At 43.2% G+C, this 12,382-nt stretch overlaps 1 protein-coding gene across 1 annotated transcript in view; it reads right to left on the bottom strand.

The window, feature by feature from the left end:
• Positions 1-12,382, bottom strand: part of ush2a (Usher syndrome 2A (autosomal recessive, mild)) — a 160,423-nt gene that overhangs the window by 14,847 nt on the left and 133,194 nt on the right. Inside the window, 4 exon segments of the mRNA XM_026378646.1 lie at positions 9,054-9,190; positions 9,284-9,501; positions 10,451-10,613; positions 10,872-11,030. Of these exon segments, the coding sequence (XP_026234431.1) occupies positions 9,054-9,190; positions 9,284-9,501; positions 10,451-10,613; positions 10,872-11,030 (677 nt within the window).

The following is a 12,382-nucleotide window of genomic DNA, read 5'->3' as shown; positions in this document are numbered from 1 at the left end:
AAAAGAGGAGAAAGCTAAAGTGGGAGAGAAAAAAGATAGATGTGGCAAAAGGGAGAGACAGATTAAGTGAGCGAGAATGAGAGATCTCTCTACCTTAAAAGCCGGTGAAATATGTGAGGCATGTGGCCTATAAAGCGGTTAACATATGCACATTGTCAATAGCAGCATCTGGCACCAGCAGCTTTTATAGGAGCGTGGAGACTCTGCTACACGCCTCTAGATGGCAATACATTCAAACACTTTATCACGGAAACACACCACATTTACTGGCTCCTCGCTATATCGCACACACACTGGTCTTACTACAGCTGTGAGGACTCTCATTGGCACAATGCAGCACATAGCCCTTTGCTCTAACCTTAACCATCACAACTTAGCACCTAACCCTTACACTAACCCAAACCTAATTTTAACCTTAAAACTAAAAACCAAGTTTTCACCCTCAAACAGCCACTTAAAGTTGGGAGGACTAACCTCAATGTCTTCACAACACACACAACAATCTAGCGCTATTAAATTCATCACCTCTGCCTGCCAAGCGCACACCGACACACAGACAGGCAGGCAGCAATCAAATGGTGTAACACTGAAACACACCACTGTTACATTATGTTAACAGCTCCCTCAGTAAATGTTTCGTACTCATACATACACATGTGCAGACACACGTGCACCCAAAATACAAACACAGTCTTCTTATAATGGTCACATTAAAGAATATAGCATGTAGGTGAGCGCCTGCACATACAAATCTACTAAACAAATAACATCAACAACAGAGTTGAATTCAATGTCACAACACACTGAAGCATAGAAAACAGTAAAGACAGTTACTATAAGTTTTTGTTTTTCACTAAGACTATGTTGAAACCTGACCAACCTGTGCAGACTAGAAGATAACATGAACACCTAGAATGTAAGATGTTAAAAGAAACCGTTCTTGTCAAGCTAAATTCAACATGCATGGACGTGTGCATGTATGTGCGGATGATCAAAGTCACTAGTTAATCACACCAAATGCAAAAGAACAGAGCAAGAGCAAGAATTCAAGAGAGGTGGGAGGTGGTGGTGGTGGTGGAAGGGGCAAGAGAGATCTGCACAGATGTAAAGGAGACAAAGGTAAACAAGACAGGGGGAAAGAAAAGGAGACAATGATAGGGAAAGAAGAGAAGAGACAGGAAGAGGACTTGCTAATTTATACATTAAAGAGCCCTCAGATCTTACATGGTTCAACACAATTTAGCATTGAAGGCAAGGAAGCAATCTATTCAATCTTTTATTTCCTCAATCTGTCTTATCTTTGGTGTGTGAGCTGAGCTACAGCAGAAGTCTTCTGGACAGTGTGTGTTTCTGCATGTGCAGCCTGCTGTGCTCTCCACATATCAATGTCGTATTGGTTCTGCTTTTAATGTGTGTGCATTTGTTTGTCTCCTAACAAGCTCCGATCTGCATGCATCTTGTTTTGTACCCATGTGTCCATGGAAGTGTGTGTGTGTGTGTGTGCGCGCAACTGCACATCTGTGTGTGTGATGTTCAGGTGGAGAGGCATGGTGCGGCCGGGGGGACAGTGTGTGATACTAATTAAGAATAACCATGTGTATTTGTCAAAAGAATTATGCTGATTATCTCACAAAGGCCCCGGCACCGGGCCCCGCAGAGAGACAGAGACAGAGAGATGGACCAGTATTAGCATATGGCTACACACATGCATGCAAATACACATACAGTCTCTCTTTGTCTATCACTCACACGCACAGACAGGCAAGTAGAAGTAAAGTGAGTGTGTAGGACCATACATAAAAGAAGCATGTCTAATGGTAGGTGAATGGGCCCCAACTGGTCTGCCTTCGGGGTGCTGCTCTCCTCTCTGCTCTGTCATATTAAGTCCTGGAGAGATAATGAAACCCCATGCTGCTTCACCTTTTCTTATGTGTCTTAGTTCTTTTAGCGTGTGCTAAAACACGACCCGATCAGATATGATTCAATTCCATTTCACTCAATTCGGCTAAATTCAGCTCAATTCGATTCAATTCTTCAGTCCAGTCTATTAGTACAAGCTGTGCCCTGACCGGGCCTGTGAGAGCTGTAATTGTTTTCAGAGGTTTCTGAGGTGAGCCAGTGCACCCCGCGCTGCTCTCTCGCACCCCATGCCAAGCTCCCAAGCCAAGTGTGTGTGTGTGTGTGTGTGTGTGTGTGAGGGATGTGGCCAAAGACCAGTGGACAAATCCTGTGTGTGTGTATTTCTGTGTACATGGCTAATTCAATGCTGCTGGCACATTTGCCTTGTGTCTGTTTGCAAATGCCCTGCATGGGTGTCCCTGCTAGTCAGTGTGCGTTAGACAAACTCTGACACAGGCTAGTCGCCTGTGTGACACACACATGTGCACGCACACATACACACACACCCGTGGACACACAGAGTGCCATTAGGCATGTGTTTTGTCTATGGCCAGCACAGACGTAGAGAGGGACTGCAGGGGTCTGGAACAGGCATGCCCACTTCACACCGACAGCCATGATTGGCTTTGGCGGTTCTAGACCCCAGGAACAGCATTTTTTTGTCTGTGTGTGTGTGTGTGTGTGTGTGTGGGGATGTGGCCAAAGACCAGTGGACAAATCCTGGCAAATGAGGGACCTGTACGCTTCCACAGAACCACAGATGTCTCCTGAGAATGGAAAAAACGAGCATGTGTTTATACGTGCTGTTTTTTCTGAACTTTATTTCATTAAGGACAATTGAACATACAAACACACACACACATCAGGACGCTTCATCCAGAACGCACAGAACAACATTTCTAAAGACTTTTTTGGCCCAAGTGTTTTGTTCAAACCAAATAGAAACAGAAAAACTCTGTATTCATGTTCAGGCTGTGAGCCGGCGCCAGGCTGAGACGCCTCCTTGAGACCATGGTCACAAGTACTGTCCACTTCCTAAACAAACCCTTAAGGATTCTCTCTCTCTCTCTAATAAGCACACACACACACACACTTCAGGATTGAATGGACTCTACCATCACAAACATACTGACATTTTTTTCCTCTGTCTCTTATCCGCACTCACACACCCTCCACATTCCTCTAAAGTGATGACCATCGTATCATGGTTGCAGCACTCGACGGCCATTAACACAAGTGGAGACCACTACACTGGATGGTGTAGCCTATTCACAGACAGACACACAATAACACAAAACCTGTCATTACGGAGCAGAAAAGAGAAGAGAGAAAGAGGAAGTAGGAGAGTAGAAACTCGACTGAAAAAAGAATCACTTGATATAGTGAGAGGGAGAAGAAGAAGAGGGGATGTAGGGGGCAACGATGGTGGATGAGAATAACATAAAAACTGTAATTTGTGACAGAGGTGGAGAAATCCAAGACAGAAATGTAGTGATGGAGGAATGACTGAGCAGGAACTGTGGAAACGAAGAGACAGTGAGAAAGATTGCGATGAGGAGAAGAGGGAGTGTTGCAGCCTGATTATTTGGCTGTTTATGCAGAAGGCTGAGAGCCCTCCAATCAGAGTTGGAGACCTCCGACTAAGGGGTCTGATAGGCCGAGGGCCTAATGAACTCTGCATCTGAGTCTCCTAGTGCTCTCTTCTGATCCTTCCTGCCTCTCTTCACCTGTCTCCTCCTCCCCTCTCAACCCCCTCTTCTCTCTCTCCTCACCCTTGGTGCACTCAGCTCTGCATTTCTCTCTTCCCTTGCCTCATTTGTTAAAGGGTGTCACTAAGACCAAGGGCAAAAATCTTCTCATCCATGTTCCTCTGGCCATCCTCTATCCTCGATTCCCACTCTTCTGTGGTTAAGTTATGCAAAGAGAACAACTGAACATTAAGTCAGAGGTTTAAAAGCAACACATGATTTAGTAAAGTTGTAGTGAAGTCTTGTTTATTTGTAAATGCCATGAGGACAAGTCGTTTTAAAGTACAGGAAGTTGGAGGCATTTTGCTTTTTATGTGAAAACTATATGAGAATAAATGAACTGCAAATACACTCACCACCTGGATTTAACTAAACAAGCAGGTAAAAGCCTCCCACTAGATAATTACTGCATGGATGATTATTATTCAGCTGACAACAAGTTATTTAACCCAAACTGATGCAGTGAGTAGCTTCTCAATTTTTAAACAACCATGTTTGAAGACACATCCTGTGGTCATTGAAAGGATCTTAATCTGGTTCAGAAGGGTCAAATTATTGAATGCATCAAGTAAAGAAAACATCTGAGGAGATTGATGAAACTACTAAAACTGGGTTAAGAACTGTCCAATGGAAGAAGGTCATGTGGTCTGATGAGTCCAGATTTACTCTGTTCCAGAGTGATGGGAGCATCAGGGGAAGAAGAGAGGAGGTGAAGTGATGCACCCATCATGTCTAGTGTCTACTGTACAAGCCTGTGGGGGCAGTGTTATGATCTGGGGTTGCTGCACTTGGTCAGGTCTAGATTCTGCAACATTATGTGTCCAAAGAATAAGGTCAGCTGACTACCTGAATATACTGAATGACCAGGTTATTCCAACAATGGATGTCAGGAGTCCAGACGTTAACCCCATTAAGAATCTTTGGAATTTGCTGGAGAAGACTTTCCTCAGTGGTCCGACCCTCCCATCATCAATACAAGATCATGGTAAAAATTAATGCACTTCTAGACCTGAATAAATGTTGTGACATTGCAGAAGCTTATCGCTGTAGGTAACAGTCTCTGAAGATGATTTGTTCTAATGCCAAGTCTGTAATGGTGTGAGTTTACCATAAGACACTGTCAGCCAATCACATCCCACTACAAAACCGTAGTGTTTTAGGTTTATGTAAGAATTAAACATTAAACATTTTTTCATGTGTTAGAGCTGCTTGTAGGTGGGTTTTGTTACTTTTGGTCAGAACTAGACTAGCTGCTCTGGCATAATTTCTCAGTGACCTGCACCTGGCAGGGCAGATACATTTTCCTAGAAACTAATCAATAAAATGGGATTGACACCCACTTCCTTGAGGGAAAGCAGAGCTTACTGTGTTTTTCCACAAAGTGATGTTCATTTTTCATCCAGGTAAGCTCACTCATGTCAACCAGGAAACATACCTGCTGAGCGCTTCTCATTCCTTTCTGTGATGCCCACGTCTCGGCACTGCACATGAGCAGGTTAAACTAGATCTAATTTGACCAAACACATGTGCAAGTCTATAATAACAAAATAATAAAAGCATGTATTCGTATTCAAGTTATGTACTATTAGTTTGCCTCATCTAATCATTCAACACACCTGCAGACCATTCATGCCTAAAAACATATCATGTATTTCGATAATATGTCCATACTCAACTGCGCATGCCTAAATATGCACATGCACACACACACACTCTCTCTCTCTCTGAACCTTATGTCGGCTTTAAGACACAGTTGGCCGGCTGGACCTCTCCCGTACTCTCTGACGGGCTCTTAATGGTAAACTAACAGATTGTAAACATGCTGCTAGCTCTACATCTCTCTCTCTCTCTCGTTCTCTTTCTCCACTCTCTCTCTTTCCTTCCATCTCCTTGTCTCTCTCTCTTTCTTTTGCTCTTCTTTACTTGCTTCCTTCAGCTCTTTTACTTTCCTTCTTTGCCCCCTTCGCTTCATCCTTCCTTCTCTATCTCCATCCCTCCTTCCCTTTTACTCTATTCCTCCCTCTCTTGCTCTTTCGCTTTTCCTGGGGTATTTTTTAAACAATGTGTCCTTCATGTACGGTTGGTTACGGGGCGTACAGAAGGACATCATTAGCGCTGGTGGTTAAGCTGTAATTTACACCATTACCGAGGTAGGGGCCATTTTTATTGCCTAGTAAATTTCGGCTCTGAAATATTTAGACCATATGGCTCAATTTGTGTAATAACCTTAATTTCCAAGCACCCTTCAGCTCCCTTCAGCGCCGGCTGTTGTTGGCGGATGGCAGAGTGGTGCGTGTACACATTTGCACGTGTGTGTATGGTCTGGGTTCAAAACACAGGCACACACATGCGTACACGTACACAGAAACATGGACATGGAAAAAATGTTAACGCACACTCTACACATACCCTCTTACATTCACATTACACACTCCCTTCCTTAGCAATTCATTCATTCACACATAGAGAAACACACACACACACACGCGCACCCACAAACACACACACACACGAGTATGTATGCATGGCGGTAGCAGATTAATAGGGTGTCAGCTTGTGTTTGGGTGAGGGAGCGTCAGGCGTCGGCCAGATGGTTCTCAGGGATGATGACTGTCAGGGGTCCTGCTCTGATCAATGGGATGTATTAATACAGCACAAATGCACACAGACAAAAAAGACACATACTGTTGCACATACAACACACACAAACAAAAATGCTATTGAAGCATGCAGGCACACATACAACCACATTTAGACATATGTATCCACATAGGGTCTCACACACACACACACACACACACACACACACACACACAAATATGTATGCACATGGCCTCCCTTCATCAGTGATCCCAAGGGCCATAGTGTAACATCTGGAAGAGCCAAGGGAGGGAGAAAAGGACAAGAGTAAAGGAGGAGAAAGGGAGGTGGTAGGCAGGTAAATATACACAGTGCACAGGCAAAAAGTGGATGGAGGGAGAAGAGAAGACAGAGAATAAAAGATTTAATGGGAGAGAAAAAGATGGAGCAAATTAAGTAAAAGAAGAGACAAGATGGAGCCGTTCTAGGAAAGGATAAGATAAGAGAAGAGTGTAGAGTGAGGAGTGAGGGGAGAAATGGAAAACTTAAGAAGAAAATGAGGAAAAGATCACAAAAGAAAAGGCTACAGGGACTAAGAAGTAGGCTTAAAAACGAGGGGTCAGGCAGAAAAAGCATTTGATGGAGTTGCATGAGGGAGGTGCCACATGCATGACAAGATCGGAATTTAAGTGAAGCCGTTGGCCAGAACAGGCGAGAGTAAAATGATCCTTGGTATAATCTGAAGAGGTGCTGAGGCGTCAGCTCAATGATCTTTCCATAGAAAAAGAACGCAGAATAAAAAAAAATCTGCACGGAGGGAACAAGAGGATAAAAAAGGAGCAAGAGACAAATAATGGGGAGAATTTAAAAGAAGGAGAACATAAGCACAGGAACCACGATGCAAAAAAGGCGACCTGACAGGGTCATGTGAGTGACTAACATGTCTGTCAGAGAGGTGTAAGGCATGGAGAGTGAATTTGTGTGTGAAAGTGTGTGTGTGTGTGTGTGTGTGTGCCAGGCGGCGCGCAGGGGTCTAGCGAGGCAGGCCGCCTGCGCGTCGTACCCTCATTCCGTCCGATTGCCATGACGACCCCATTAATCAGCCAAGCTGGCACGGAGCAGGGTTCCCAGCCCAGCCTGAGATCAGCGAGCACACAAACATACACACCGAATGGACACACACACACACAAACAATAACTGAGAATTTTTATGGAGGAAAAAAAACGAGTGAAGAGAAAAAGTAAAACTAGTAATACTAATACTACTACCACTACTACTACTACTACTACTACTACTACTACTACTACTACTACTAATAATAATAATAATAATAATAATAAAGAAGTGAGGACAAAGCAGCAGAAAAAGAAAATAGTCCTGAAGTACTACTAACACTAGTGCACTCAGCTGTTTTATTCTATGACCATTCAACTGTTTCTCTGATCTATGACCTCCAGCCACTCAGTGATGTTTAACTACAAGCACCAATTGTCATGTTTATTAAAGAAGAAGAGCAAAGATCACACATCAATTCTTTTTTTTATTTTTACGTACAAAGTGAAACTGATTTTCTTGTGCGAGTTTCCCCTCGGCTGACGAACGATAACAGTAATTCATCAGTTGCATTCTCTGCCTCCAGTAACCGTTTTCACTGTTTTTTTGTTGTCCCGCTCTCACACCTCAGCTGAATTTGCCTTTTAAGTGCAGCCTGCTCTTTTGAAGTTTGCTGGGAGCTTTATTTCTCATTTTCAACAGAGCACATGTGGTGAAGGCAGCTGCGTGACAAATGACCGCCACCTAAATAAGTCTATGCCATGTCAATGAGCCTCTCACACACTCACACTCTCTCTCTCTCTCACACACAAACAGAGTGTTCCATATCAATGAGAAGGTGAAAGGTCTCCATTTACATCTTGTATTAATTATGAGTGACAAGCCAAAGGTCACTGAGGGAGAAGAGGCCACTTGTATGGACAGAATATAGATCCATACTTCCACCTCTTCTCCCCTTTCACTCTCCTCCCTCTTTCCCTATCACTCTGTCTCGCCCCCTCCCTCTTGCTCCATCACTTGTTTTTCTGCCCCCTCTGCTGCTTTTAGTCTCACTCGTTTCAGCTCCCGCCTCTGTCTTTCCTTCTATACTACCTGGATCTTTGTTCCATCTCTCCATGTTTTGCTTTCTTGTGAATATTTGAATGTGTTTATCTCTTTAATCTATTTTTTTTATTTCTGTTGGCTCTTGTGTGTCAAGTTTCTCTCTCTTTATCTGTTTTTTCCACACAGAAACATCATAAAATGACAACAACACAAACTGCTGCATGTTAGTAGAATAATACAAGACTTTACAAGAGTTGTGCTGAGAGGATGCCGGCCACTGTTGGCAAATGTTTCATCACAGCTTTGGGTGAACGTAGCCTGTTTACTGACCTGCCAGCTCCTATTTACACTAGATGGCAGCCGTAAACAGTAATATATGTGTGTTTATGTGTATGTGTTCTGTATGAGAGGGCTTGCTTATGGTTATTCCCTGTGTTAGAGCATGAGGCATCATGTGGGAAGAGCCCTGGAGAATAGCTGGCCATGGGCAGTGTGTGTGTGTGTCTTCAGGCCCCTCACTGCCAAACAGATGGCACCAGCACCACAGGTAGAGTCCAAATTTCTTCACATGCATCACAAATGATAACAGACACATACTCTCACGCAAATACAGATACTGCACATCACGTACAGTATGAAATCAAATCACTAAAACTAAGAATGAAATGTGCTCCCAGATTAAAGTGTGTCACCGTCGTCCTCCATTTACTGCATGTGTGTGCGTTTACCTCCACAGTGAGAGCAGTAACAGTGGTAGAGTTGAGCGTCGGGTCCTGTTGGTGCTTCTTATAAACCAATCTATAATGGGTAATTAGACCGTTGGGTTGTTCTGGTTCTCTCCATCTCAGATGGACTGAGTACGCACCTGTCAAAATACAAAGCATGTGGGACCTTTGCAGTGATTTCATACAACAAGGTTTAAAACTTCACTAGTTTTAATACGACTCTGTGAACTCACCCGTGGGTGTGACGGTGGGAGGGGCCATGTGCTGTGGTTCTGCCTCTAAGGTCCGGGCTAAAGCCCACTGGCTCAGAACTGAGCCTTTGGAGTTGTGGGCTCGAACTCTATACTGAAAGTAGCTGAAGGGTTGCAGGGCAGGACTCGCATCAAAGAATTCAAGAGGCCCACTGGACCAGATGAAAACCAGCAGCTCCTCTTCTGTTCCTACCGGACGCCTGTGAGGAAATAAGTCCTCGGATTAGTAAATCATTCATTTCATATCAAAAATATAAACTTATAGGCAGAATATCTTTGACCCTGGACCTCCAGTTTTTGGCTCAAAATCAGTACAGCTGTTATTTCTAAGTGTTAGAAACATCTTTAATCAATATTTACTGTACATACAGGACATGCATCACGTCTGGGGCCAAAAGAACTTAAATTTATAGCAAATTTCGATCACATAAGACATATGTCACTGGTAATTTGCTCAGTATTTGCAGTATATTCCAAAAAGAATTATATTCAACAAAGTTGTTGTCAAGTATGTTACATTAAAGAGTGTTTTATTACTATTATTATAGTGCTTTGTAGTATTCAAAATAAAGAAGCTTATTTTAGGTGGGAGTAGAACAAAAAGTGTAACATCACGTCTTAAACATCACGCGCCAGTCACAAGCTGATGCAAGCGCCTTGATGTCTTGGTAAGCCCCTTTCTCTGTGATTACGTAGGATTTCAGGTATGCGAGAGACAGAAAGAGAGAGATTTTCCCATTTTATCCAAGCCCCTGTCGGCCTCAGTCTGATCACACCAGGTGTGTCAGAGTGTGGGTGTTTGTGAGTGTGTGTACTGCTATGCTAATGTGTGTTTCCTCAGGACTTAAAGGGCTTAGTCTGGTCTGACCCTGCATACAGATCACACACTCTTTGGTCAACAAGCAGACCACGACCTTCAGCATGCACGAATACACACATACACGGACACACATGCAAACACACAACACAGACAGGCAAAACATTCACCTGCAGACACATCACCAACACCTGTAGGCTTCTGCAAATACAGTATATGCATGCCGTCCCAGAGACCTATTGATGCTTTCTTTGTAGACATCCCTACATTCTAGTCATGATGGACACCTAACCACCATCAGTGTCTCCTCCACTTCTCTCAGTGTATGTTACCTGTATATATGATAAGAAGTGATGAGTCCATTAGGTTTTTCAGGCGGTGACCAGTGGATCTCTAGGACGTTAGCTCCAGCTGCTTTGATTGTGGGGGGTGACAGACCTTCAGGGGCAGCCTCTAAAGTCCGAACTGAAACACCCTCCCCGACTCCGCAGCCGTCTGCAAGGAGCAAAGTTTTGTTATAAAATACACACACTTTTAGAAACATATCTTTGTTGCATGAGTCAGCGTGGTAACGTTAAAACACCTCAGTCACACAGTTTTACTATTATGCTGCTTTCTCCGTGCTGAACTTAAAACAAAAACTTAAGAGTTAAACAATGTGTGGCACTTACTGTTTGTCACCAGTACTGAAAAACCAACCGTCTTAATAATGAACTCTGGATATCTCCAACTTTCAAGCTGAAAGATACTTACCAATCTGACAGGCCTGCACTCTGACATAGTAGGTGGTGAATGGCTCTAGATCAAACACAGTGAGATGCAGCTCCCGCCCAGCATCATGCTTTATGGCGCCATCGCTTCCTGGATTTAACAGTATGTTGTAGTTTAGAAACTGGCTGATGCTGAGTTGCACTGTGGAGATGGAAAAAAGGATGCACACTATCACTACCTTATGTTGAAGTACATAAAGACCCAAAACAAAAAAGACAAAATGTCTTCAAATCGAACGAATGCTAAAACACACAGAATCTGATAAGATTAGAAAAGATGTAACAGCATTAGTACGATAATCAGCCTACATTAAACAAGTTTACTACAACCAAATCTACATCCACTATCTTCTATAAGTTATATTTTTATGTTGAAACTGACTGATCTCGGCTTCAAACTCCTGACACTATCCTCTCACGACCAGACAAAAAGAACACACAAATGTATACATCCAGAACCACCCAGACAGATACACACTCACACTGAGACTTTGTTAATATTCTCACCGGAGGTTTTTCCATAATTCAGGCCTACTGTATTGTGATGGGTTATTCAACATTCATGAACTCTGGATATCTCGAGAACGAACTGATTACCAGACAAATGAAAGACTTCAATTATTCACCCCCCAGCACGCATATGCACACATGCAGCTAGACACAACACACACACACACACACCCTCCTACCTTACTAAGAGTGGCCAGAATACGCAGATCAAATGTGAACCACAATTTCTAGTCATTTTTATGTAAGGTCAGACAACTGGCACCCCGGCCAACCTGCTGCAGGAAACGGTCTGGGACAATAAAACATACAAACCCTCTCCTGATTCAAGTTCAGATCATTTTATTAGATTATTTTTAAACTTGTTTTACACTCTATTACCACTGTAACTGGCAATGGTTATGTAGCCAACCCGCCACGCTATCGTGGCTCCAACCCACAACTCACAGTTTTCTAACGCACTGGGGAATCTGGTCAGAGGCAACTGAACTGTTTCTTAGAGTTTGATTATCTGTCAGAGCCTTTGGCTGTTTAGGTGTTGGATTGAGGAATAAAGCCAGGACTTCAGAACCCCTAATTATCTGACCAGGCATACTTGAGCTCCTTTTAACAGTCAGAACTACAGACTCATTGTGATGATTTCTTTGCCCTAAAAACTTCCTTAATGTTCCTGTACCGCCCAGTAGTGGATGTGAAACTGCTTTTATACAACAGGTGAGATCATTTCATCCATTGGAAGTGAAGCCTCAGAACCTCCAAACAGTTGCTAACATCTTCTTCATCATCTTCACTATTTGGCATCAAACTGTTTCACTGTTTTTCTTGGAGTGTTTGAATCCTTCCTTCCACTCTAGACGCCGTCTTTGGACACAGCTGGGACCACATTCACTGGAGTAACAAGGCCATTCAGAACTTAGAGGTTGTGCGTTGAATCAAGTTTAATCCAACTTGTTTTCCAAACCTTCACAAAGACTCCAAACGTCATGG

This window comes from Anabas testudineus, chromosome 3 (assembly GCF_900324465.2).
Source record: "Anabas testudineus chromosome 3, fAnaTes1.2, whole genome shotgun sequence".
NCBI lineage: Eukaryota > Metazoa > Chordata > Actinopteri > Anabantiformes > Anabantidae > Anabas > Anabas testudineus.
The sequence above is the reverse complement of the archived record's forward strand: the minus strand, read 5'-3'. Positions and strand labels throughout refer to the sequence as shown.